This window comes from Trichogramma pretiosum, unplaced genomic scaffold (assembly GCF_000599845.2).
Source record: "Trichogramma pretiosum strain Unisexual culture from Peru unplaced genomic scaffold, Tpre_2.0 scaffold27, whole genome shotgun sequence".
Classification (NCBI taxonomy): Eukaryota; Metazoa; Arthropoda; class Insecta; order Hymenoptera; family Trichogrammatidae; genus Trichogramma; species Trichogramma pretiosum.
In genome coordinates this window covers 1,312,451-1,339,188 of record NW_019641694.1, presented here as the reverse complement: position 1 = coordinate 1,339,188, position 26,738 = coordinate 1,312,451, and the positions used below count along the sequence as shown (strand labels likewise).

Genomic DNA, 26,738 nt, shown 5'->3' with positions numbered 1-26,738 from the left:
ATAGACGCGCATAACAATCATCATATTTCTATAAGAATTTCGAAATTCGTTGCAATAATCGAATCGTTATTACGAGTTGCGAGGAAAAGTCGTCGCAGTCTGCTAGTTTCTCTCGAGAACATGTTACGCGTTTTTCGTGTTTTGTTGTTATCGTTCCTCTTTAAATGCTCCAAGTGCGAAGATATCGAAATCGTGCATTTGCAGTTCTCGTCGAACAACAACGATTCAGCGGTAAAAATGCAAAGAGAGCATTAGCCGAGGATATACGCAAGCATTTGTTCATACTTTTCGTTCTAGGTTCCATTGACTTTCAGAGCTTTTGGTAGAAAGTTCAATTTATCGCTGAAATTGAACGACAATTTATCCAAGTCAAAGGTCGAAATTTGGAAACGATCGAACAATAGCAGGCTAGACCGATTAAATTATCCAAAAAGCTCGTCTTGCTATTACTCTCATCGAGACTCGTCGATCAGTGCAGCAATTAATTTGTGCGAGCCTAGCGGCGTGGTTCGTATAAGTCATTTTTCATGGTTTTCATCGACTGGATCGATCGTTTGTACAATAAAAGAAACACGTTGATTTTGTTGCCAGCGTGGATTTGTCTTTGTTAAAAATGAGAGCTTGGAAATTGTACCGTTGGATAAGGACGATGCCAGAAGATCGAGACACGCGATAAGACGACGACAGACGAGCATACCGATTTTTTACCATCATCGTCAGCTCGACGTGAAAATCAAGAAGATGATGGCCAGAAGACGCCAAGGCGACAATTCATCGTTAACATCGACGACGGCAGAGCAAAATGAAACGAAGCCACCGAGACTGACGGTAGAGTTGGGCGTGTTCTTCGACGCCTGGGCCTATCGGATTTTCCGAGCGCAGCTGGACAGCGACGAGGAGCTGGTCGATCTGCTGTTGGCCTACGTGAACAACATCCAAGCACTGTACCAGCACCCGAGTCTGGGTCGGGAGATCGACGTGGCGCCGGTGCGACTCGAGCTGATGGAACGGCAACCGGCTGAACTGGCGACGCTCGAGGGTCAGCGCGACCGAGTCCTCGACTCCTTTTGCCAATTCTCCAAGGAGTCGAATCCTCCGGGGGACGAGGAGCCTCTGCATTGGGACGTGGGCCTCTACATCACGGGGCTGAACCTCTACTCGACCGAGGCGGACGGCGAGAAGAACTACGTGACGATGGGGCTGGCTCGGGTCGGCGGAGTCTGCTGGGATGACTACGCCTGCGTCATCACCGAGTTCGGGGTCGACAACGAGCTGACCGGCAAACCTTATCCCTCGGCGGGCTTCCAGTCGGTTTACGTTGCCGCTCACGAGATCGCTCACAAGTACGGATCGAGAAATAATTGGCTCGTTCGATCTAAGCCAGTCGCGTTCGTTGCATTGATTTTGCAGCCTTGGCATCCAGCACGACGCGACGGGCAACAGCTGCCCCAAGGACGGCTACATCATGTCTCCGAGCCGCGGCGTCCAGGGCGAGTCCCAGTGGTCGGCTTGCAGTCGCGAGAGCGCCTCGAAGATCCACGAGGTCAAGAAGTGTCTGCTGGACGGGCCGGAATCGGAGGCGTCGATCGGCAGCGACGCTCTCCAACAACAGGTCATGGAACTGCCCGGGCGCCGCTGGAGCGCCAAGAGGCAGTGCGAGATCTTGCTGAAAAACCGGAAGGCCGTCGTCGTCGAGAGCGAGAACCTGTGCCGAGCTCTCAAGTGTCAAAGTCCCTACGAAAAGGCGACTTTTTCGGCTGGGCCCGCCTTGGACGGTACCGCCTGTCAACTGGACAAAGAGTGCAGAGCGGGTGACTGTTTGGACAAACGGTACATTGCAATGACTCACGCGCACTGCCATAATAACGTATTCTAGCGGGAATTTCTATGCATGCAAAAGACCGATACAGAGTCGACAGAGTCGACGCACAAAGAGCGCCAGTCTTTTTTTCGCCACTTAATTTATCCCCGCAGTACAAGTTCTTTGTTCGTATATGTTGTTCCACAGGCCAATCAGCAGCAGCGTTAGCAACAACGAATCCATAAACGAGCTTCACAACGGCATCTGCAATGACGCGGCGGACACGACGACGGCTTGTAAAAAACGCCGCAGAGCCGAGAAATATGCCGGCGAACGATGTCGGACTCACTCGCAGCAGGGCATTGCCGTTGCCGGCGTGCAGATGCGACACGAAAGCGAACGTCCTTGGCGAGCTTGCATGATTTTCTGCAAGCAGAGCTACGGACAGGACTCGTTTGCCAACGACACCCTTATTAGCCTGCTGGATTTGCAAAAAGGTCAAGCCGGTTGTAGGCATCAACGGCCGCGAGACAGCAACGGCAACGAGGACGCGGCTTATTTTCCCGATGGCACTTGGTGCCACAGCGACCACAACGATCGGCTCGATTATTTCTGCAGAAAACGCCGATGTACGCCGAAAAAGTAAGGACTTGCCGCGAGTCTCGTTTCTAGTTATCGCATCCTTGAGGCTCCCAAACTTGTACAGGTCGTGTATGCATAAGTATGAGCATTGATCGGTACGCGATCGCGATTAATCTTTCGCTGACTCATCGTCATCTCCGCTCTGCTCCACAACGATTATCGTCGCTTGATTACATTTTTTTTCTTACCTTTTTTTTCGACGTAATCGCGACAAAAAAATTGTCGCACGCGACGAGCGACCAAAGATCCGCATCGCCCACCTGTAACGATACATTAAATCTTTGCTCGAGCATACAAAGAGAGAACGAAGACTGCAAAGAGTTTATAGTTGGAGCTCAAGTAGTTCCATACATAAACACCCACCCAAACGGCTGACGCATCGAAAAAAGCGAGTCGAAGCGCGCACGCAACCGACGAGCAACAGGTTAAAGGTACTTTGTCGACTCGATTTCTCACAGACTCGATCGTTATCTCCCTCTACCATCGTGGCGAAAAGTCTTTTGTTGACTGTTCAGACTGTTCGACTATAACGGACTCTCCAACGACTTCCAGAAAATCAACATGAGTAATAGAAATTTGAGCTCCGTTCGTGGCTAGTCACCTTTGACCGGTTTGCAATTTCTCTGGTAACGATCCCCTCTACCTTTTCAGCGAGCAGCGAGACATCCTGAACGAAGTGTAACGATCTCGAGCCGGCGAGTGCGATTCATTTGTGCGACTTCCAGTCGCGGATCATCGACGCAGTACTGCGCTCATTGCACCAACTCGTTTCGGATTCAAGACATCGGCCAGCATCTTTTTATCCTCACATTCTGCGTCTATGCAAAACAAACAAAAGATCCTGCGATTTCAATTATGAAAACATTTTCAAAGTCTCGACTCGCGGATCAAAATTAAAGCAAGAGTCACTGGTTTAATTAAATTGAACTTGCTCATTGATTGACGACTGATTATCTTACGGTTTTTTATTCTCTTTTTTTTTGTTCTTGTAACCTGTGAATCATGCATAACGCTTCATATCAATAATAATGTCATATTACTTGCCAAGTTTAATAAAGTTATGGTCATTTCCACTTCAAACCGATATAAAACTTCTTTTCATTTTAAAGAATGTGTGTATGTGCCGTGTAGCGAATTGTGCCGAGTGCAAAAAATGTCTGACTTCGGCGTATTGTACCATAGTGCATGTGTGGAGAATATACATGCAAACAAAAATAACACGATGAAAAAGAGATCGAAAATTTTTTTGCAGCCGACACCCGGAAGAAAAAAGCGCGTAGGCTCATCTTATGCGACTTGTATTTAAAGAGTCTGTGTTGTGCCAAGCTCAAGCAGCATATAGTAGTAGTTAGCACAGCACACATTCATGCGGCGCCTATATAAATTCACACATGGATAGCCTGACGTCAGATCAGTGGCTGACTATTTTTGGATGTGTTGTTGCTCGACTATAACGTCGACTTTTCCGATCGTGGAATTCGGACTGTTATATGATACGTAAATGTTTTCAACTAATTGCACTTACATCGTCTTAGTTAGAAGGAGGAGGTTTTTAATAAAATATTTCACTTTAATTTATATCATATAGAATGTATGTTTTAATTCTCTTGTTTCATACTTGTTGTTTTACAAAGTTTTCTTATACAATTCCGTTCGATGAAATTTGCGCGACAATAATTTCACCGAATATACACTTGCAGTGCGTATCACATATACTTAGTTAAAAGCAACGATATAATTATCATTTCATTTAAACCTGCTGCTGCGTTTCTGAAATATTCTGCAGATAGTTATATAGCTGCATTACACGAGTGTAAAAGGTCACTGACTCTCAAATCTAGTTGAAATGATTTCATCGGTAAGATACGTCACATTGTGTACCCCTCGTGGCTACTTCAGTTTTCGTTTTTAATCTAATGATTCAAGTATTTTATTAGGAGTGCGATCCAAATATATTCATTTTCAATTGATTAACGTAATGAATTTTTAAAAATAAAATCAATTTTTGGGACTAGAAAATTTTGAGAGCAAGAGCTGTTATTTTATACGTAACCTTTCTCGTGCAAAACTAGTACAGATTTGTATTGTCGCGTAAAGTATGGTTTGTATTTTTAATCATACAGCAAGTAAAATCATAAGGATCTAAGTTTAGCGTTCATCATCGCTTTGCAGAACATCAGAATTAGTCAGCAGAGAAATAAGACGACTACGCATTTCAATTTATATCATCAAACGTGATATATTTGATCAAAAAATGTTTTTTGTATATAAATTACAACTTCGGTATTTTTCGTAAACAAAGTTGCTTCACGCAGTAACTGAGGCGTTTGAATCTTACAAAGTGGCTGTGGATCAATATTTTATACATCTGCCTCAGCAATTCAATCATTTATACAACATAAAATTTTATTTTTACAAGATAAAACTTTCGTTCGCTTCATCATGCATAAAACTGTGCTCTCAGAGCACATAAAAATTATTCAGTCTCACATTCATACAACATACATACTTTCACAACAAAATTTATCTAATATAATATTTATAATTACGTAGTGTAATGTAGCATTCAGCCACAACTTAGAAACCTAAAATCCTATATGATTCAGTCATACATATAAATCGCACTCGATTCAAATATATATTATATGATGCGCATTTGTGTTTTATAATAGTCATTCTACTTACAATAGTTCAAAATTTACACAATTCAGAGGTCACAGGATAGTCTGTACAAAGGGTTTTATTTTTACGAAAATATTATAATATTTTAATGAGAGTATGTTTCACCCGGGTTCACTTTCGCTGTTACACATTGTGTTTATGATTCATGAAATACGAAAACAATGTCCAAAAAACTTGATATCAAGTTTCAAGGAATAGAATGATACAAACTAGCTATTGAACTAAGTTTAATAATTGATCGATTACACACTAAGATATCAACAAGAGTCTTTTCGCATAAGTAATTAAGAAAATAAAGTAATCAAGTCTTGTCACCGGCAGCATGATCCGATTGCCTAACGATTTTTTCTTGTCTACAGCATTAAAATGTACAAAACAATAAGATAGATAGCTTCACTAGATGTTGATAATATTGGATTGCTGCTCGCTGAATATACTTGCTGCTTATGCGATCCTTGTTCTAATCGGTTGGACAATCATGTTTGCGCTCGGTTTCTTCTTCTCAGTTCGGTAGCGTATCGAACAGTATATCTTTAGCCGATTGCGTTAGTGAATCTGGGAATTTGATGTCGAAGGATACCAATAGATCTCCTTTTCTCGATGGTTCTTTAGGGAAGGGCAGACCGTGACCCTGAATTCTCTTGACCGTAGCTGGTTTTATGATCTCTTTCGAGAGATTCAACGTGATTTTTTCGCCTCCGAGCGTTGGTACTTGAATGACGGCACCGCACAGAGCTTGCTTCAGGCTCATCTTGCAGGTGTACCTAATGTCGCTTCCTTCTCGCCTGAACTGCGAATGAGGTTTGTCTCTGATGATGAAGACGATATCTGCAGGTACTTTGCCTCTGCCTTGGTCGCCCTCTTTCTGGAAGGTAATCTTTGTGCCGGCTTTCCATCCTGGTTTCACGTTGATGGTCAAAACTTTGTCTTCTTTGCGAGATGAGCCATCTGGCTGCATGACTCGGCGGGAGATCTTCATTTTCTTTGTGCAGCCTTTCAGGATATCCTCAAGACTGACATAGAGATCGTGCTCGATGGCCGGGTCTTGGGCGCGTTCCTTGCCACCGCTCCTGCCCTGCGGAGCGAAATTGAAGGACTGCGATCGAAAAGCACCTCCTGGTCCACCTACCCCTTGGCGCATGCCACCGCTGAGGCCGAAAGGATCGTCGGTATCCATGTCGTCGTCGCCGCCGAAGAACATACGATTGCCGCCGCCGCCGTTGTTAAATTCGAAGAAAGTCTGAAAGGGTGAGGAAGTGCCGAAGAACTGGGCAAATGTGGCGCGGGGATCGCCGTGGAAGGTGTATTGGGTTCCACCGACACCGCTGCTGCCGCCACCGCCACCGCCGCTGCCGACGCCACCCTTGAGACCCTCTTCGCCGAATTTGTCGTAGACGTCGCGCTTCTTCGTGTCCGACAATACCTCGTAAGCCTCGGCTATCTCTTTGAACTTTTCTTCCGCTCCAGCCGCTCGGTTCTTGTCTGGATGGTATTTGAGCGCGAGCTTGCGGTAGGCCTTTTTGATTTCGTCGTCACTGGCACCCTTGGCAATGCCAAGAATCTTGTAGTAATCTTTACCCATTGTTTATTGCTTCGTTCGCTGCAACAGAAAACAAAACGCCGAGACAAGGCGAACGATTAGTTATCGTTGCTCAGGTGTGTGAGAAAATGAGCTATTGTTTAGATTACGCTCGTGTTGCGATCGTTAGTAAGATATAGTCATCGAACGCGGAAGTAAGTCACCGCTGCTGCATGAGCTTTGCATAAGAAAAAGTCGCGTTGAGTCAGTATCTAGTAAGACTGTAAGACAGTTACTGTTACGATATTTTTCGTACGTATGCCGTCGTAACAAAAAGGTACGCGTGCTAGGTAATTAGCAAATTAAGATAGAGAGAGAGAACGTAAATACACACGTCAGACAGTAGCGATTGATTCGCAATTGTATCGTAGGAGCGCGTGGCAGTGACGTACGCTAAGCGGGTATACATAGTTATTGTCGCGAGAATAAAATAGCAAGTTCTCGCTGTTCTACGCGATACAAGACAAAATAATATTTTGCAGCTCATAAACAACGCTTATGTATAAAGTGAGACGTATGGGCAAGAGTGTGATTTATACTGCGAATTGCGATCTATAAGAGACGACCTCGACATCTTCCCCCTCCTCCCTCGCCAGCTCGCTTTTCCCTCATGTTTGAGCTCGCGAGAGAAGCAAAGAGAACGAGAGGAGACACGCACGACACGAAGTGTAGTCATCGTCATATTTTTGCTCAATTTACAGATATTTTAGATTTCACGTAGTACACAAAATAATAATACACCCGTCGAGAGCGAGCGCGCCCAGTTGCTACATACTGTTTTGATTTTGCATACAAATATTATGACTTTCCGCGCGCGACGATGTTCCGAGGGCACTTTTCATGCTATGCGTGCGTATGCTGAATCGAAATTCTAAAATCGAAAGCTACGTGCAAAAGAGAATGAGCGAGAAAAAGCATACATAATTCATCGATCCGATCAGCTTTTCACTTTCAAATATGGTTAGCACATAATCTTGAGCTACTGCTAAAAAGCCTATAAAACTGCAGTATTACGTCGATGACAGAAATTAATCAGACACGAATGTACTTGGTGTAAAATACGAAAATTTAGGCTGAAAAGCTCGATATAATAGAGCATAGAGCAGCGATCGAGGTGTATTATTATAGAGAATCACGCGCGACTTTCTCGTTCATTCTAGCACTTGCGCGAACATTCGATAGGCATCCGAGCAAGAGAGACAGAGTTTGAAAGCTTGGACTCAGCAAGCAGCAGCGGCAGCAGCGTAGCGTTCAGCTCGGGTAACCAAGACGTTGATGTAGCGCATACCAGTCTCTCACAGGCGCTTATAATTTTTATATTCAATTTTATATAAACACACGGTAGCAGGCGGGATTTTACGAGGCCTAATAATAATATATAGGTGATGGAAAAAAGTATGTTGCAGAAAAAGAGAACAACGGTATGTGAGCTGACGGCAGCGAGTCTCTTCTCTCTCGCACACCCACGCGATTTATATATTTTCCTCGCTATTTCGGGAAATGATGACAAATGGACGAGAGCGGGACAGAGAGCTGATTGAAACACGTACAGACACACACAGCGACGTTTTGCGATTTCGTGAAGAAATCACTTGCGAAATAATCACACAATATTCGTTTAGATTAAAGAGACCAAGTCGTTGGGTCTGCTAGAGAAGAGACTCGTACCCATGTATGCAACGAGAAGTAATCAAGAACACTGCTCAAAAAACACTTACTTTTCTTTTGAAAAACTCAATGAAATGTGTTGTTGATCGTTATTCACAATGCAATTTTCACAACTGAACTTTGTTAAATCACTTGGTTTATGTTTGTCCTCTGAGTGAGAGGTATAGGATATATTCGTAACACTGTTACTAAACGTCTTTACTGATCAAAGTCTCGTATTATACTGAGAGCTCGGCTGGCGCGGCAGGCCCTCTATATACAAACAGCGAGTCTCGTGTATTCAGGAAGCTTCGAGAAGTGACGCGAACCGCGCCGTTCTAGATTTTTGAACGAAAATCTCGATTGTCCGATACAGTTACTTTCGATTCCAAGATGCATCCTGGAGCGAGGATGACTATTTCGATGCGCGCATAATTATTGTATAACTGGAACGCTTTGTGTATTGTTTTTGAACGCGAAAATTTTGATCGGTGAATAATATGCCACAATGGAGAGAACGAGATGGGTGGGGGTAGTACAGTGTACGCGATGAAAATTTGCACTCTGAAGTTTGCCGTTGTTGAACACCAAATGCCTGTCTGCCTCTCACAACAGAATAGCGTACATACATCCGTGTATGCTGCAGATAAGCACTATTGGGTGTATGCATACGCTTGTTCTAGAAGGATATAGCTTGATAATTACTTCATGTTAATTGCGGACGATTTCAAATTTCTTTCTTTCCAAAATTATCCCGCTTTGGTTGGATGAACTAACCTTCGAGAACGAGAGTACTAATTCGAGTACCCGCATCCATACCAATTTTTTCATGAAAAACGTCGTACAGCTTCGACGAGTCGATTCGACAGCTATTTTTAACAACTTTTATTTGCAACCGTGCAGCATTATGAAAGACCATGCTGTAAAAATAAGTAAGAGCTGAATTTCAAACCTGAATGTGCGCTGCACGTAAAAAATGCTTCATTGACAAGAACGGTTGTTATTGAGAACTGTAGTTCATTCTCCGCTTGTAAAGAAACTAATATTGTTATCTATTAAGTGATAAAATTTAGAAATTCATTATATGAGATTTCTTGATAAAGCGCGTCAATAGATGCAGTGTATACCATATGCATTTGGTTTTTTAAAAACATGTTACAGATTTTTGTTCATTTACATCAAGGGGCAATAAAAATACTCAATTGAAAAATAATAAGCATATATATTTTAAACAAAAAAACTAATCAAACAAATGAATTTCCCATGTATAAAAATTATGAAAGTATTGACTTATACATTAATTTTTTTATAAATTGAACCTTATTATCTAGATAGTCTCAAAAAAAGTGCATGTTTACTTTCTTTGGAAGATGGTGGAATATACTTTTCATAAAAATCTTGAACAAATTCTTCTTGTTTGAATCCAAATTTTTGATACAGTGTGACGGCAGGGTTTGATGCAGAAACATGTAGAGTTATGTCTTTTCCCATGCATGTTTGAATTAAATGATAAATCATAAATGTTCCAATGCCGGCATTTCGCCATTCAGGACGTACTAATAAAAAAGAAATATAGGCTTCATCAAAGCCTACATCTGGTACCATAATAGCAAATCCTATAACTAATTTTTTGTACAAAACAACACATGTGAAATCTGGATAGTTGAGACACTCTGTCACTGAAAAAAAAAACATTATTAAATTATATTTGTAACTAATAAATAAAGTTTTTTAAAGTTTTGCTATGCTTACAGTCAATCCCAGGCCAAAAAAATTGGCTGCAAAGACAATTGATGGCTGGTATGTGCTGTGGTCTAATGTAGGAATAATCTATAGGAGCAAAAGGCCTAGGTCTCCAACCTAATTTTTTTTTATTAACTTTAGCAATTAGTTCATCTGTGACTTTAAGCCATAATGGATGACTACTAGTGTCTCTTCTAATGTATGGTTGTAATAACCTGCTTGTATAAGTGCTATATACAGGTGTAGAAGACCCCGCACCTTGTAATCTTTGTTCAAAAAATATAGCATCATCCAATACAAATCGGTCTAAAACTGCATTGCCTTTTTTTCTAACTTGAAATTGTTTAGTATTCGGTATTTTTTCTCCAACATTATCAATATTCAGTATCGGTAATCCATATTGCCTTTTGACTCTACGAACCGCTAATTTTCTGTAAAGTCTTTTTATATCAGCAGGAGCAGATTTAAGTAAATGCTTGTACTGCTCAATTTTTTGAAGCACAAATTCTTCTTCTCTTATGTTCATCATGGGCTTCAAGTCATCTAAAAATTAAAAACCCATTTTAAAGATTTATTAAAATTTAGTAAAAAATTATGATTATTTACCTTTTTTAAAATTAAAAGATTCATCCCATGGCCATGGTCTTGATTTTTTAGGCTTGAATAATGAAGGTAGTGGTTTGGGTAATTTTTTCTCATTCTTACAAATTTTAATGGCTTCAGGAATTGTTTTCTCAATGCTCGAACATTCCATTGGCTCATTAAATTGTTCAATTTCACTAGTTTGTACATTTGAAAAATTCAAAAACGTTTTTTCATCCATTATATCTGATGATTCATCAATTATTTTCATATTTTCATAAGGAACATCTTTGGATTCTGATGCAGTGGACAAACACTGAGCTATAAAATCATCAGAAAAGAAATTTGATTCTGGAAAGGGTATTCCTTCCTTAGCGGGACTTAATTCCATGTTTAATGCAGGAAAATCGTCTATACTTGGTAGTTGAAAATCCATATCATATTTTAAAAAATCTTTAATATAAAATACAGAAAATTAAAAAGAAGTTAAAATATAATTATAGTAATATTTGATATCGTAATGATTATATACCATTTAAATCCTCAGAAATTTCCTCTTTCACAGTATTAATTAATTCATGATTGTATTGAAAATTCTTTTTTTGAAATACTTGTACATTATTCATAGGTCTCATGTTTTCCACGCCATTAAGATTAGAATTACTGTTAAAACCAAAGTTATTAATAATATTTGGTTCAGCTGGAACATCTTTGAGAACTTTACCCTTGGATATTTTTTGATTTTTTTTCTTCAATTCAACTTCCCTCTGATCTATAAAAATTGATTTTAAACTAAAAAAATGTTAATAAAGTATAAACTTAGTAGATTGATCTGAAAGTAGACTATAAACTTACTTCTAGCTATATAAACTTCAGGTGGATCATTTCCTATCAACTTCCAATAGCCTGGTGTTTCTAGCTCTTTGAAACCAGATTCAAAGTATATACCACTGTGATGTGACAAAATACCAGATATAGTACCAACCCATTGCTTTCTTTTCTTTCTGTATAAAAAAACCTGAATAGTTTAGTTTTACTTTTACATGCAAAATGTAAAGATTGTGAGAGACTTACACTGTACTAGGAAACAAAGAATCCCAATTATCCGATATAAACACTGCAATTTGAGTTTTCCAATGAAAATATCCTCTCCTACTAATACCAAGATGTTTCTCTTTCAAATGGTACATCGTTAAAATGATAACGTTGAGCCAAGACATTTTGTACCTGGTGAAAATTTGCTCCTTTTCGACGGAACAATTTTCACATTCAAAATTGAAAAATACATCGCCGGCAAAGAGGGTCGGTAGACCACCACGTTTTAAGCATGCAATGTGCATCGACTGTTCGCAATCCCCGATGCAACGCACACATGGACTATCGTAGGGATCACATCCTTCTTGACACTTTTTGCAAATTGTTTCGCCCATGTTTTTATTGTTTACATATATCAGACAGAGGTTATATACCTTTTGGCATTTGCATTATTGTCAAATACTTGAAGCATTTAAATCGATGGGACAAAATAGATAGATATTCCGCTAGTTGATATGTGACGATTTTACTTATTTTATTAATTCGATAATAAAAGAAAAACTTGCATTTGTATGAAATATGTGAGCCTCGGTGCACGAGGCTAAGCAGATATGTATACACGTGTAGCGTTATACCGCGTGCGAATAGCATATAGTGGCCGTCAATTGATAGTTTGCCCCTTGCACCGAGTTTTTTGTCTGCTCGCCATCAATATCACCGATTGACTTTGCGAATGACACATGTAATGAAGAAACGCAAGTGCTCGCTTTGTCAGGTTTTCACGATCATCATATCGACTTAAACTTTTAAAATGATTGTGTTTGAGAAAAATCGATCGTTTTAAAAATAATGAGTTTTATTGCGGTGCCATCGAGTCATTGAAAGCCAGTGCCAGCGTTATAGAGCAAACTTTAAAAATATCAATTTAAACAGCTTCATGTTAAAAAATGTTGGATTAAAAAGGATGTGCATTAAAGATCGGAATGAATTTAGAGATTTGGCGCATAACCTAGAGCAGATAAACAAACAAATCCACGCGAAGATCGAGGTCGTCAAGGGAATGCCAGCCAACAATATCGTCAGTCTTAGCGGCAGACTCGTCGCGTTGACGTAGTTTTGGGCGGCTCAGTAAGACTCGGCCTCGCTCGAATCGCTGAAAAGTCGCGAGGCGATAAAAGGAAAATGTCGAAATTACAAATGCGAGTGCTGTACGGGCTGCGAAGCGACGTGTCGGGAAACGCGCACTTCATCACCGACGACGAGGTGCTCTACGTCGTCGGCAACGGCCTAGCCCTGCACAATTTCACGCAGAATCGCCAGAGGCTCGTCCGGCTGCCCGACAGGAATCGCGTCAATCTGCTGGCCATCTCGCCGAACAAGTGAGCTATATTATAGAGAGAGAGGTAGAGGGTGTCAATTGTCGTCTTCAATTGTTTCGTTGATAATTAAATTACAGAAAGCTCGCGGCACTGTGCGAGAGCGGCGATCACCCGGTCATATCGATCTACGACCTGTCGACGCTCAAGCGAAAAAAGATCCTGGGCATACCGAACGACCCGAGCGGCTCGATCCGCGGCTTCGCCTGCGTGAGCTTCAGCTACGACAGCAAGTACCTGGCGGCCGTGACGAGCGAGAACCAGTCGATGCTGTTCTACAACTGGGAGAAGGGCAAGATCGAGTCGAGCATAGAGCTGAGCAACAGCCAGCTGCCCTCGTCGCGGGTCAGCTCGATCAACTGCAATCCGGCGGACACGGCGATAATCGCCCTGGGCGGGCCCTTCTGCTTCAAGTTCCTCACCCTGTCGGAGACGCTGTGGCGGCCCTACGGCTTCTCCAAGGCCGACAACCTGCACGTGACCTCGCTCACCTGGCTCAACTCGGACCGACTGCTGGCCGGCACCTTGGACGGCCGCATCCTCTACCTGGAGAACGGCGAGCTGCGCAACGTGTTCAAGGTGCACGAGACCGTCTACATGAACATGAAGGTGCGCGACGAGAACGCGGCCCAGGTCTCGAGCTCGGGCGGGCCGGCCGACCACAGCCAGGCGGTGCTCTGCCTGCTGACCTTCGTGCGCGGCTTCGCCTTCGCCCACGGCTACGGTCAGGTCGTCGTCTTCGAGAAGGACGGGCCGCACAAGTACACCAAGCGCAACCTCTACTCGGTGCCGCAGCAGGTCTCCAAGCTGGCCAGCGACGAGCTCTACAAGGTCAACTCGCTGTCGACCAACCCGAGCTGCGACAAGATCCTCGTGACGACCGGCTGGACGCAGCTGTTCTACGCCAAGCTCTGGGGCCCGGACATCCTGAGCGAGCCCGAGCCCAAGCCCGTGGCGACGATGGGCCACCAGCTGCACCACGGCCCCATCGGCGGCCTGTCCACCTGCACCTGGAAGTCGCACATCGTCACCTTCGGCACGGAGGACCGGAGCGTGCGCATGTGGGACTACGAGACGGGGGGCCTCGTCATGGCCAAGCAGTACCAGGAGGACATATCCTGCGTCGTGCTCCACCCCTCGGGCCTCTTCTGCCTCATAGGCTTCAGCGACAAGCTCAGGTTCATGAGCGTGCTCCTCGACGACTTTCAAGCCATTCGCCACTTTCCCATCCGGGCTTGCCGCATAGCCGCCTTCAGTACGGCTGGCCACCTCTTCTCGGCCGTCAACGGCAACATCATTCACATCTACTCGACCATCGACTTTAACCTTCGATTTTTGCTCAAAGGTACGCAACGTAAGCGTATATATAAGCTTGTGTTTAGCTACAGCCCCGCATTTGTATCGCGCGCAGGCCACACCGAGTTGATCAAGAACGTCGTCTGGGGCCCGGAGGACACGAAAATGTACAGCATCGGCTCGGAGGGTGCCATCTACGAGTGGAACACGATAACGGGCCAACGAGCCTCCGAAGTCGTTCTGAAGAACGTCACGCTCAACGGCATCGTACTGTCGGCCGACGGCGTCACGGCCTTTTGCATATCCGGCGACGGCCGCATACACGAGATACGCGACAGTATGGTAAGGTCGCAAGAAGCTCCCCGACTGCAGGATGATCGTCTGCGCGATCGTTTGATAAATGTTCAAAATCGTATCGCAGGTCGTGCGCATCTACCACTTCCGAAACATCGAACCAAGCCACATCGCTATGAGCAAAGACGACGCGCTCGTGTACGTGACGTACCCTGGCGGATTCGTGGCTTCGCTCGATTATCCACTGGTCGATCCGATCGAGCTGACCGAGTACCGCTTGCACGACGCGGATGTCTCGCAAGTGAGTGATCGCGAGCATCGGTGAGCCGAACAAAAGCACCTACACACGTATGCACTTGGGTAAACAAAAAAAAACAACAAAAAAAAATATATCCTGTTAGATGGCTTTGTCGTACGACGAGCACGCGCTCATCACGACCGGTCTCGACGGCACCATCAGCTTCTGGCGGGTGACCTACGCCTACGGGACCGCAACCACGTCGATCCGCGACATGCTCTACCTCGAGCAGATCCTCATCAGCCGCGAGGATCTGTCAGTCAAGGTGCAGACCATCAAGGACCTGTACTCGCGGGTCAAGGAGCAGGAGACCGAGCACGCCTACAAGTCGCGCCAGATGATGCTCCAGCACAACGACATGGTGCGCGAGATCCACAGCGGCTACTGCGAGGCCATCGAGGAGCTGCGCGACAAGATCGACAAGCTCGAGGAGGACCACGCCAACGAGATCAACAGCATCAACGTCGAGATCGCCAGCACGCGCAAGGCCCACGAGGAGGAGATCAGGAACATGGAGATCAGCTACGACGCCAAGCTCATAGTCGAGTACGACAAGTACGGAGCCTTCGAGAAGAAGAACAACGAGATGCGCAGGGACTTTGAGGGCAGGCTCAAGCAGCAGGCCGAAGAGTATCAAGCTAAATTGGGTGAGAGATAAATTGCTGATCTACCTTATACTCGCGCACGACTCTAATAATAATAAGAATGAGCGTTTGCAGAGGAGACGATCGCCAACTTCGAGGCGCGACTCGACGAAAAGGACCGGCAGCTGCGAGAGTCGCACGAGGAAAACGCCCAGAGCACCCACGTGCACGAGATAATCAAGAGCCAGATCGAGGAGGACGCCGATCGCGAGATCATCGAGCTGCGCGCCAGCTACGAGGCTCAGCTGCAGCAGGAGCGCGAGCAGGAGCTCAAGCTCAAGGGCGAGGCCGGCGTGCTGCGCCGCAAGTACGAGGACGCCCAGAAGGACCTGGCCGACTGCAAGTGGCACTGGCAGAATCTGCGCAACGACTACGCCGAGCTCAAGGCCCGCAAGGAGGAGCTCGACAAGGAGGTGTCCGAGCTCGAGGCCGAGGCCGTTCAGCGCGAGGCCACCATCGTCGCCCGGGGCGAGCGCATCCGCGACCTCGAGGCGGCCAACGACGAGCTCGACAAGATTCGCTTCGTTCTCAATCATCGCATAGGCGAGCTCAAGGCCCAGATAGAGCCCAGGGACGCTCTCATCGCCGAGCTCAAGGGCAAGGTCGCCGACATGGAGCTCGAGCTGCTCGGCATGAACCGAGCGAGCCAGCGCCAGGAGCTCAAAGTCTACGAGATGCGCGAGAAGCTGAGCTCGGCCAAGCGCGAGATTCAGCACGAGAAGCACAGGCGCAAGATGTGCCAAGAGAGGCTCAAGCGTATGAGGGTCGACCTGCTCGACGCTGCGGCCCTCATCAACGAGCCTACTGCGCTCAAGAATACCATTATCAAACTCTACCAACGCTACAGCGATCAAGCTCAGTTCTTGAGAGAACACCAGGCCGACGTCGATGTCCAGAGCGAGTTTGCCAAGCAACGAGATCATCTTGAAAATACGATAGCTCTGCTCAAGAAGCAGCTGAATCTCTGCAGCAGTGCGGTCGATCCTCAGGCTACTCGAGTCTTTGAGGACAATATGGAGCTGCTATCGGAAATGAGCGGCCTCAGGGACGAATTGAAGTCCGCTCAGAGGCACATCGCCGACATGGAGTGCTTGCTTGGCCTCAAAGGTCGGGATACGAGTCCTCTCGAGGCCAGAGCTAAGCTCGCCAAAGCCGTGCACGGCAATGAGGATCTCGAACGTACCTACAATGAGCAAATGCAAGAATGCAAACGAGTCGTCGAGGGTCTCAGAGTCAATCTTGAGCGTCTCATGTTGGAAAAAGATACAGACGAGTAAATGTTTTTTTTTTACATTTCTTTTTCCAACTCGAAAAATGTATCATTTTTTATTTTTTGACAAATAAAAAGGTTAACAAAAATATTTAATTATATGTAATATATATTATATATATGTATTAAATATGAATGTAACAAAATGCACTACACCAAGTTTTTTAACCAACTTAATTACAGTTTATATAAAGTCTCTCAAGAATTTTCATAGTCACTCGTGGAATGTTATACGATTCTTGTGTTATTCACAGCACAAAGGGAATTATTGCTTTGCGATTTCTAGGGTAGTCAGAAAATTCCTTTTTGTAAAGTTTATGTTTGCCTAAAGCCCAAACAGCCATTTGATAAGCGCCAGCAAATGCAAAGATACCAGCTGAAAATTAAATTTCAGTTTTAGCATAGTTGAAATAACAAAATAGGTATATTGCACAAGATTCTACTTGAAGGTCAACATTAATAAATTATAGATTGAATTACTTGAAATAAAATTTTCTTTTAAATTACCTGGAATACATTGAGTCATTACAGTGAAACCAATCCAACTTCCAATTTCATATGTATAGTTAGGGCAAGATACAAAGTTGAAAAGGTTTGTGAAAGGATTTCCAGTTGGTTTTGGTATTTTTCTGATAGTTGTGCCAGGTGGCCTCAGATTTCTCAAAGCCAGATGGATGCTCAAATTACCCAATTCGCATAAAAAGAATAGTGCAGCACCAGTAAAAAATGAGAGGCCATTGGCCGGTGTGTAAAGAGGATGATTTACATGGTATGCTACGTATCCAGTAAAAAGCCAGTAGTACGAGCAATTTTTGAAAAGATTTCTTAATGGCATAGTGGCATGGCTGAATCTGTGTACGAATAGTGTCTCCAGCAATCGCTTGATATAATGAAGAGACCAGCATGCAGCTGCCCAACTGAAAAATCATTAAGAATGTGTTTGTAGAAACTTCAAATTGTGACAGAATTTCAAATATGGTGGCCAAAATAAAATTTACTCACTGTACTGCAGGATGAATTTGAGCACCAATTGCATCTCCATATAATATCCATGGCCTTTGGTAGACCCACAAGTACACAGCAAGTGGTCCAGCATATTCAGCTAGAAAAACGGTTTTCCATCCAATTTGTGGTCCTAGATCCTTAAAGTAGAGTTTGGATCCATTTTTGAGTTGCAGTCCTTTAATTGTTTCTGAATCGCCAAGAGCTTTTCCTTTGGCTTCTGTGCGAAGACATTGTCTTCCAGGATAGGGGGCTTTTTTCTTACTGTGCAACTGTTTTTTTACATCTCCAATAGTACTTTTTTCTTCAACCTATTTTAATTGAAAACAACGAGAACATTAATAACATCACTCTCAACGCAGTCGGCAAAGCATTCCAGGTAATGACTTTTGTTGTGAAAGCGCATCTACGCTAATGACTGTTTATTAACAATTAACTCGACATTTGTGACAGAAAAGAAACTCGCAATCGACCGCACTTGTAACACCAGTACAATTCTTTATGAGCAGTATCAAAAAAACATTCATTCAACGGTGAAAATTCAAAATAGTTCTCTGGGCGAATAATGTTCAACATCTTGCAGAAAGATATGTAGGTACATGCATATTGAGGAATATAATTTTCCGCTTACTCACCGTCACTGAGGCGATAGGTTTACCGCTCGCTGACACAACCTCGATCTACAAATGCAATAATTAATATTGTACTTGGCTGTTGATATTTTATTAATATAAAATTAGCAACGTGAGAACAGACATACCTCCATCTGGGCAAGAGTATAAGCAATGATACACGTAGTTGACTATTTCAAGTGAATGAAATTATCTCCGGTGTTTATAGCGATAGGACCGAGCGACGTGAACGGCAACTCGCGAATGTGTATATGTATATGTGTGCGAAGCGTGCAATGTGTCTCAAGATAATGGTCGCGGCCGTTGGTGGCGTTCGTGCTCCCAGGTAAAAGACACATACACACTAGAAGAGAAAATTCAAATTATTTCCAACTTGGCAAACAACTCGAGGCTAGCTTACGCGTAGATAAATGCAGGTGGACTAGATAGCGTCGAGCTTTTTTTTTATGCGGAAAATTGGGCAATTACGTGCATAGTTGCACGGAAAAAAATCATGCGGTCATCGATCGATCAGCAATAATCATCGTATAAATGGACGATCAATCGAGAAAAAAATCACCAATAAATGGAATCGATTTGATCCAGCTTGCCTAGCTCATTTCTCTTTTTCACGCAATCTCGGATACATTAAAAAACATAATGTAACGGTAAGAAGCGCCAGCTCCGTTTTTCGAGCGGAGCGTGTATAATCTGGCTTCAATTATATTACCAGTCGACTCTGTCTTACTCGGCAAGTCGGCTAAGCGACACATTTCCGAGTTAGTCTCGAATTGGCTGCTTCGAAAAGCATCGATCTTTGACCCCACTCGACATTCAACATGTTTCGTACAGGCACGTTGTACAAAAACTGCATTGCGATGGTTATAGCAAAGGAATATGTATTTCCTTCATCGTTTGAAATTTATGCAGCTATTTATACATATAAAATAGTTCCATAAAATTCAAGGATGTCCAGTTTCTTCTATATTTTATGAAACACTAGAAGAATATTTAATGACTAATATGTACTTTTTTCTTTTAATTCAGAATTAAAATTCAAGCTTTTATACAGTGTACGGGACATCCACTCATACCTTTGTATAGTAGCTAGCTATAATAATGTATCATTGAATTTTTTGCTGTAACGGGAAATTGTAAATTTGGTGGATTTCAAGACTGATGAAAATTTGTCAAGCATACTTTAAAATTATGACAATTTTTTAGCATTTCATGTGTGCACCATACGAGGCTCTGGTTAGTTGATGAAAAAATGCGAAATCACTCAGCGTTCGACTTGAACAAACTTATTAATATTAATGAGCTTAGCTTGTAACTTTGCATTGTGATTTCATGTACATCAATCGAGTCTAAATAAAGCGGGCTTACATTTGAGAGTTATGTCAATTTTGAAGAGTTGTTACATCAAGAATAAAACATTTTTTATTTATGAAAAACATCCAAATTCCTCTTGCTTTGTGAATTTTCAAAAAAAATTTTCCGTCGGTAAAGAGTTCGTGCTGAAAGTATTGCTGAAATGCTGTAGGTGGAGCTAACTTACTATCTTGTATGAAACCAATAATTATAAAAGCTATACTAAATGAAACCAATAATTATGTCAGCAGCGCTATGGCAATGTATACCAAATATGATGCCAATAAAAACTTACTAAACAGAAACCAATAATTATAGTGTTCTGGCAATGTATCGATAAGATCAAGTCAAATAAATATTCATTACTACTACTACTACTACTACTACTACTACTACTACTACTACTACTACTACTACTACTACTACTACTACTACTACTACTACTACGAAACCAATAATTTTTCTGGCAATATAACATAGAGTTTTGCCAATCAAAATCTTATAAAATTGAAATTAACCAATAATTACATCGTTGTGGTAATGTATCAAAAACGTTAGGCCAATACAAATGACATTATATTACATTACAGTAACCAATAATCGGGATAATATAATTTTTGAAGATAATAAATTTTATCTTTGTAAATCTATAATGTACTTGACTTTTTTACACGTAACATGCATTGTATAAAGCTTGTACAGAATGTTTTTACTTTTTTTTTTGGTAGTTACAAGTATTCACATAAAAATATAAAATTCTAGTATTATATTTATTAAAATATTCACAGATATATTTCGTACATAACAATGATAGATTGACGTTTGATATCAAATTAAGTTTGGTATTTAAATGATTCCAGTAGATTTTCTGTATTGGCTAAAGTGATCCAAATACTGATGAATCGTATCCAGAGGTTGAAATAGCTCGTTTATTCGATTCTGTAAAAAAATAAAAATAAAAAAAAGGTAATTTGGTGCAATAGAAGAAGCTTGAAATTAAAATATAGTTTATACAGACCTGGAGATAGGTTGGAACTTGCACTGGCACGGAGGGTCCAAGAAATCCTTGTATGAATTCGCGCATCAGCTCCCAGCAATTGGCTGGCACCACGCAAGGCTTGTACTCCACCTGCAAGTCGATAACAGACGTTGTGATATGCACAAGTATGTTGACAAAGTCCAACTTTACAACACATTAGCTAGAGGGATCATTGAATGCCTCACGCACCCCATATTGTACACAGGAAAAGCTAGTTTTTAGACTCGAAACTCAAATTTCTCTTTTTATATTGAGCTAAAATAGAAGTCGCATCGCAGATCGTACCGAGAAAGAAGACTTAGCAAAGAAGGAAATTTGATATGTTTGCGTGTGTTTACGCGTCTCGTGCGGTTTTCGCTACTTTTTCCAGTTGACGCACAGTTATGTAGCAGATTTGTCCCTTTTGTTTGACCGACGCGCTTTTCGAATCTCACTTGGCGGTCCTCAATGGACAAAGACGCGAGGAAAGGTCAAAGTGCAACTTGAGTTTCAGAATAAGTTTCGTACGAAGAGACAAGTAATTGGAGCGTAAACGGCTGCTTTATTTACCTCGGAACATTGAAAATATTCTGTAATGCCGAAACTGGCGCAAAGTCACAATCTCGAAGACAACGATACCCCCGTAGGTTTTGTGTTAGGGTTAACGGTCGAGTAAGAATTTTTACCGCGAACGTGTATCGCGTCACTTCCATCAAAAGCTTTGTTACTGCTCGGCTCAATTTTGACGCTCTCGTGCAGCCTAGGAGATCTTTGCTTTGCATTATACGCAGACACAGATAGTCTGGAGAAAGTTGGTCATGCCTGCATACGGGGGTGCACTCGTGCAGCAAACATCAGGACACGATGCGCTCGTGCGTTATTTCGTGTAATTTCCGTCGTCTCGGTTCTCCCTCTCTTTCTCTCTCTCTCTCTCTCTCTATGCACGTATAGATGGAAACATATTGCAAAGCGTAGCATAAACACGGCCGAGTGCCTGCCTGCGTGAATAGTCGACGGCCCGAGCGAAGTGAGCACACCTGTGTTTATGCTTGCGAGATTAAAGTAATACGACGCATCTAATAAGCTTTACATATTCATTTGCCGTTGCGTAGCTTGCGTATAGCTCGGTTTTTATTTTTGCAGTTATGCAGCGCACAATGGCCAAGAGGCGTTATATTAAAAATATTTTGCGGTTTTATGGAAAAGAGAAATATATTTCGGTATTCGCGAGAAAAAGGACACGAGAAAGCTTAATCGCTGCTGCCTGCGCACAGTCTCGGAATAAAAAAGCGCCGAGAAATTCTTGAAAAAGTTTTTAATACCCGCGTAGACGCGCGCGCGCATATCGTCGGAGCGTGCACACATATATTTATATAAAAATGCAATTCAACAGCTCGGCTTAACAACAAAACTACTGGCATCCCTTACATACGTTATTCTAGCAGGAGCACATGCACCCCGCGTAGAGAAGAACTTGGTCACGTGGGAAAATGTACAGCCTCGCGAGCTCTTATATTTTTTTACGCCCGTGCGTGTAAGAGTGTGCGTTGAATACGCGACGACACAATAGCTGCACGCGTAATGCACGCGCGAGACTTTCAGTGCTCGGGGCACTTGGAAAGTTCGCGCCAGCTCCTCTGTACGCGCGCAATACATAAAATGCCTTGTACATATATGTAGTACGTACGTGTACGAGCTTGCGCGTGCTTTGTTCGCTTTCAAGATGCAGCGGCCGATGCATTTGACAAATTATTTACTCTACTTTTCCGATTGATTAATCTCGCGTGCTTCGTGTTGTTGTAGCAATTTTTACATTTGGAAAAAAGCCGGAGCTTTCGCTGCAATCTTCTACATGCGACGCTTTTTGCGCTTTTCACGAAGGGTGTTGACGTTGAATGAAAAAAAAATCGTGCAACCGAGCGCATACATCTTATTCTAGCCGAGTACTTTGTGACTTTCTGACATTGCGCACTTTTCCGTAGTACTTGACAAAAAAAAAGCCCTCGTGACAGCTCTGTTTATCTCTCGTCCACTGGTTTTGCGGTAAAAATTGTTCTCCTGCAGTTAAATGAATAAACGCAGAAATAAACCCACCTCGAGCAGTACCCCCTTGAAATTTTGCGCCATGGTGACAGTGCCGAGCTTGATGAGAAAATCTGCCATCTCGAAGCGCGGCCCCTTGGACTCGATCTTGGTCTGCTTCTTGTTCGTGTAGAGGGTCGGCATTTTCAGCATGAGCAGGTCGAAGAGGCTGTCGGCGATGAGCGGGACGGTCTTGGTGCCAGATTCTAGTATGGAGAAGACCGAGGCCGGCTGTTCTGAATTGTGCAGCACGTGAACGTTGCGAGGTGGACCTGTGCAACGAAGAAAAAAAAGTCACGTGATTAATCATCGAGGATGCAATATTCATACGCGTCTATAATCAGGGAGCGTGCAAAATACTCTCTCTTTCTCTCTTGCTCTCATTCTGCTGTAATATTGTGCAAATTGCGAGGCGAGCTTCTATGAATTGCCAAGTGGTGATAAATAACGCGCAATAATACGCGTGTCTCGGCTCATTTGCCGCCGCTACAGCGTACTGTACTGCAGCCCGGGACAAATCTGTACATATTGCTCGATCGACCTCGACTTTATCGTTCGTTCATTGTTGTGTGTGTGTGTGTGGCATTGTGGAGCTGGGCACCCGCACGCGAGAGAGCTACCAAACCCGTTTCTTATATTGTACGTCCCTTTCATTGTTAAGTACTGCACGCGTATACGTGCGAGCGGATCGGATTTATAAAAGTGATGATTTAAAGAGATACGCTACGCTAAAATATACAATCTTGTATTAATTGTTCCCTGCGCTCGCTCGGAAGGAGTGCGAAAGCTCCCCCTGGCGCTCAGAATTTCAGGACGAGTGAAAATTTATAGTACCTTTCGCGTGTGTAAAAATATACATCCATTAGAGCGAAACGTTTAATGCTACATTGTGCCATCCAAGTATATAATTATTTCGTTCTAGTTGCAAAAAATTACTCTACCATCTCTTGTGCAGTATATAAAGTGCAATTATCGTGTCAATTATTTTCCAAGACTGTCTAAGCCCTCGACTCGAAATTGTTGAAAAACGATTTTCTCCATTTCTCTTTTTCCTTATTTCAAAGGCTCTCGACAAGGATAGGATATTTCATTCTTTTGAACAACTTTATTATTCTCCAATTGTAAATCGTCGAAAATGACTTGTGCGCGCGACTCTTTCTTTTTAATGGAACGCTCAACGTTTAATTCTCTTTCGCTCTCTCTTCCTCTTTCTCTAGATAGGATTCTTAATTTTTCCAAACGAGCTCTTTGCTCTGGCTCGGTAATTGATTAATAAGCACATAAATGTCCACAACATTCCCTACTCCGCTCGATCAACTGAGCAACCTCACCGTCGTCAAAATCGTGCAATTCAATGAGCTGCGAATGCAATGCCAATAAATAATGCGCCCGAGGTCGTAGGTGAGGGAGCCTTAACCACCAAAATTCAAATTATGCCCGGAGAAAATTACGGCGATTTTGTTTTAAAAATATGTATGAAAAAAACGAGCGAGAATAAATGAAAAAAAAGCTGGCGAATCGAAAATATTAGGAAAAAAGGTGGAATCGATGCGAAATCCTGAGCATGTACAATCTCGAGAGCAAAACATATTTCACGCTAGCGAACGTCGAAAATAGAATTTATCCCTGGTGTGGAACATCGTACATGTATATGGAACACTAAATTCACACATATGTGTATGTGTGTGTGTGTGTGTGTGTGTGTGTGTGTGTGTGTGTGTGTGTGTGTGTGTGTGTGTGTGTGTACGCACGCACCCACACACGCCGAGCTTTTGCTTTTCGGCTGGTCGCGTGTCTGCACCTTCGACATGCGCTCAACTCTGTGCATGTGTCCATACGTGTATATGAGTATATGTACGTGTGACGCAGTGCGGAATCGCGCGCAGATCCTAAACACAACGACAAGGCAGAGCACGCAAGCCTGTATGCGTATAGGAGGATTATTCCTGCGCAAGCACATTCATTGCGTCGAAACTCTCTGTCTCTTTCTGTTCATCTAAAGTGACATTATTTAGGTCTTTTTAAATTTTTTTGATTTTCAAAAATGTTCAATTTGTTTTTTCGTAATTAATATAGCAAGGCTCATAGTTGCCAATAATGCATTTATTATACCGAACCATATGAAGCACGTTATAATTAAGAAACGCTATGATGCTCGAAAACAAAAGTTTCTTTAACGTATAACTCGTAAATGTGCAAGCTTATCGTTAATCACATAGAATGTATATAATACTACTTGAGTAAAATCTCCCAACGGGCTGAAGCGCAAATTTAATTAAAAAAAATGTTTTCAACAGAGGGATTGAAATTATATTTATCTCCTATTTGAAACTGTGTGCTGTGATAACGTGCATGTACGTGAGAAACTAAAATATTAATCAAGTCGAATTTATTGAAACTGAACGTATCCGAAGAATTCAAAGAAAAAGTATCAAGGCATCGAGCATTGCGAGTAGTCAATTGATTCTGGAGGCAATTTTATCAAAATTAAAAAGAGATGTGTATAAGCTTTAATGAACAAAACAATAATTTAAATGTCAATAAAATATTGCATGGTGTGAAATAAACGCCAAAGTAATTCTTTTTATTTTATTTAAATTAATAATAATTTGAAAGAGCCGCATTAATCAACGATGTTTTTTAATCAAAACAATATGGGGAGATTTTGTTACGCTTTCTTCGTTTCTCTATTCATCTAAATTACTATTGCCAAAAGTGCAACTTTCAATTGTTTGTAACCATTGCCCGCGAGTGCGTTTGATATTTGTTACTGCTTTGATAAAAATTTGAGCAGCTGTTGACCAACAAAGTCTCCACGCAAGTTCACGTAAAAACGTTGACTTTTTTTCCATTCTAGTAATTTTCCTCGTGTGTAGCTTTATAGACATTTGTTTTTCGACAAAAAGGGTGAGCGAGGAAGTTTGAATAAACTCTCTCAAGCGCTGCAAGTACATTATATTTTCGTCGAGGAGTCGTCAAAGTCTGCGCGCACACACACTCGATTGTACGTTTGGAGCGAACCAGCAAAACTTCATATCCGATTGATTCACTCCCCTCTTTGTAAATAAAACGCAATGCTAGACTTCTTGATTGAAATTGATTGGAATTAGCCCTTCGCTCTGTGTGTATGAGTATATGTCTGCTTATTAAGAAGGATAGATGCCCCTAGGGAGGACGCTATTGGCTACCCATCAGGAAAAAGCATTTGATAGATTTTAAAATCAACAATTCGAAATGAGTTCCGAAACAATTGTCAAAGCGAAAAATACCGTACAACACAGGTGATATAGAGTTCAATAAAAAATCACAATTTGTTTGTTTTCATTGTCGACTCTTGAATACAAGCACAGTCTCAAAGCTCACCCTGGAAAAGCAAAACAACATTCTTGATTCTCCTCGAAATTGCACAAAGCTGTATACTTGAAAAAAGAAAAAAAACAGTGAGAAAATCGAAATTTGAAAAAATTGCTGATCCCCAACCCTTTCCACTGCTTCCTTCCTAGGTCCAAGCTGGGAAAATAGGGATAATGGTATTGTGGTATTAGTAGTGGTAGTAGTAGTAGTAGTAGGAGTAGTAGTAGTAGTAGCAGTAGTAGTAGTAGCTGCAAGCTGCAGTAGTAACAGCAGCAGTAGCGTCACGCTTTAACCCTCCAAAGTCCGGAGAGAAAGAGGGGAGAGAGAGAGCGAGTATGCGCGCGCGAAAAGCTGAGGGGGATGCTTAGTATCGGAGAGTCGGAGTGTTGCCAGTTGCCTGCGATTCGGCAC

The 26,738-nt window shown here is 42.6% G+C and overlaps 5 protein-coding genes across 5 annotated transcripts; 2 read left to right on the top strand and 3 right to left on the bottom strand.

Moving 5' to 3' along the window:
- Window positions 1–120: 120 nt before the first annotated feature.
- On the top strand, window positions 121–3,639 carry LOC106660321. The gene is made up of 5 exons (XM_023461992.1): window positions 121–231; window positions 298–574; window positions 797–1,343; window positions 1,411–1,830; window positions 2,009–3,639. The coding sequence occupies exons 1-5, from the start codon at window positions 121–123 to the stop codon at window positions 2,445–2,447; spliced, it is 1,794 nt and encodes a 597-aa protein (XP_023317760.1). The 3' UTR covers window positions 2,448–3,639.
- Window positions 3,640–4,328: 689 nt separating this feature from the next.
- LOC106648077 (dnaJ protein homolog 1-like) lies at window positions 4,329–8,747 on the bottom strand. Its single transcript, XM_014364752.2, has 2 exons — window positions 8,423–8,747; window positions 4,329–6,725 (listed from the first exon to the last, which is right to left on the bottom strand). The coding sequence occupies exon 2, from the start codon at window positions 6,705–6,707 to the stop codon at window positions 5,628–5,630; it is 1,080 nt and encodes a 359-aa protein (XP_014220238.1). The 5' UTR covers window positions 6,708–6,725; window positions 8,423–8,747; the 3' UTR covers window positions 4,329–5,627.
- An 895-nt stretch (window positions 8,748–9,642) lies between these two features.
- Window positions 9,643–12,331, bottom strand: LOC106660467 (cysteine-rich protein 2-binding protein). Its single transcript, XM_014383436.2, has 6 exons — window positions 11,751–12,331; window positions 11,532–11,680; window positions 11,209–11,448; window positions 10,701–11,129; window positions 10,104–10,637; window positions 9,643–10,030 (listed from the first exon to the last, which is right to left on the bottom strand). The coding sequence occupies exons 1-6, from the start codon at window positions 12,104–12,106 to the stop codon at window positions 9,675–9,677; spliced, it is 2,064 nt and encodes a 687-aa protein (XP_014238922.1). The 5' UTR covers window positions 12,107–12,331; the 3' UTR covers window positions 9,643–9,674.
- A 562-nt stretch (window positions 12,332–12,893) lies between these two features.
- LOC106660320 (cilia- and flagella-associated protein 57) lies at window positions 12,894–21,231 on the top strand. The gene is made up of 7 exons (XM_014383253.1): window positions 12,894–13,090; window positions 13,168–14,432; window positions 14,499–14,725; window positions 14,805–14,978; window positions 15,079–15,622; window positions 15,695–16,871; window positions 21,177–21,231. Exons 1-7 carry the CDS (start codon window positions 12,894–12,896, stop codon window positions 21,229–21,231), a joined length of 3,639 nt encoding a protein of 1,212 aa, XP_014238739.1.
- Window positions 16,988–18,804, bottom strand: LOC106647989 (very-long-chain enoyl-CoA reductase). The gene is made up of 5 exons (XM_014364578.2): window positions 18,652–18,804; window positions 18,527–18,571; window positions 17,892–18,202; window positions 17,397–17,806; window positions 16,988–17,265 (listed from the first exon to the last, which is right to left on the bottom strand). The coding sequence occupies exons 1-5, from the start codon at window positions 18,655–18,657 to the stop codon at window positions 17,138–17,140; spliced, it is 900 nt and encodes a 299-aa protein (XP_014220064.1). The 5' UTR covers window positions 18,658–18,804; the 3' UTR covers window positions 16,988–17,137.
- Window positions 21,232–26,738: the final 5,507 nt, after the last annotated feature.

Bases quoted from the DNA above. Each gene is read 5' to 3' on its own strand.
- LOC106660321 (XM_023461992.1), top strand. From the start codon at position 121: ATGTTACGCGTTTTTCGTGTTTTGTTGTTATCGTTCCTCTTTAAATGC. The intron at 232-297 runs GTAAAAATGCAA...TTTTCGTTCTAG, and splicing joins CGAACAACAACGATTCAGCG to GTTCCATTGACTTTCAGAGC. The intron at 1,344-1,410 runs GTACGGATCGAG...TTGATTTTGCAG, and splicing joins GCTCACGAGATCGCTCACAA to CCTTGGCATCCAGCACGACG.
- LOC106648077 (XM_014364752.2), bottom strand. From the start codon at position 6,707: ATGGGTAAAGATTACTACAAGATTCTTGGCATTGCCAAGGGTGCCAGT.
- LOC106660467 (XM_014383436.2), bottom strand. From the start codon at position 12,106: ATGGGCGAAACAATTTGCAAAAAGTGTCAAGAAGGATGTGATCCCTAC. The intron at 11,681-11,750 runs GTAAGTCTCTCA...TTTTTTATACAG, and splicing joins TCTTTGTTTCCTAGTACAGT to AAAGAAAAGAAAGCAATGGG. The intron at 10,638-10,700 runs GTAAATAATCAT...TTTAATTTTTAG, and splicing joins ATCTTTTAATTTTAAAAAAG to ATGACTTGAAGCCCATGATG.
- LOC106660320 (XM_014383253.1), top strand. From the start codon at position 12,894: ATGTCGAAATTACAAATGCGAGTGCTGTACGGGCTGCGAAGCGACGTG. The intron at 15,623-15,694 runs GTGAGAGATAAA...GAGCGTTTGCAG, and splicing joins AGAGTATCAAGCTAAATTGG to AGGAGACGATCGCCAACTTC. The intron at 16,872-21,176 runs GTTGGAAAAAGA...GAGCTAAAATAG, and splicing joins GTCAATCTTGAGCGTCTCAT to AAGTCGCATCGCAGATCGTA.
- LOC106647989 (XM_014364578.2), bottom strand. The intron at 18,203-18,526 runs GTGAGTAAGCGG...CAATTAAAATAG, and splicing joins AACCTATCGCCTCAGTGACG to GTTGAAGAAAAAAGTACTAT. The intron at 17,807-17,891 runs GTGAGTAAATTT...ATGATTTTTCAG, and splicing joins CAAATTCATCCTGCAGTACA to TTGGGCAGCTGCATGCTGGT.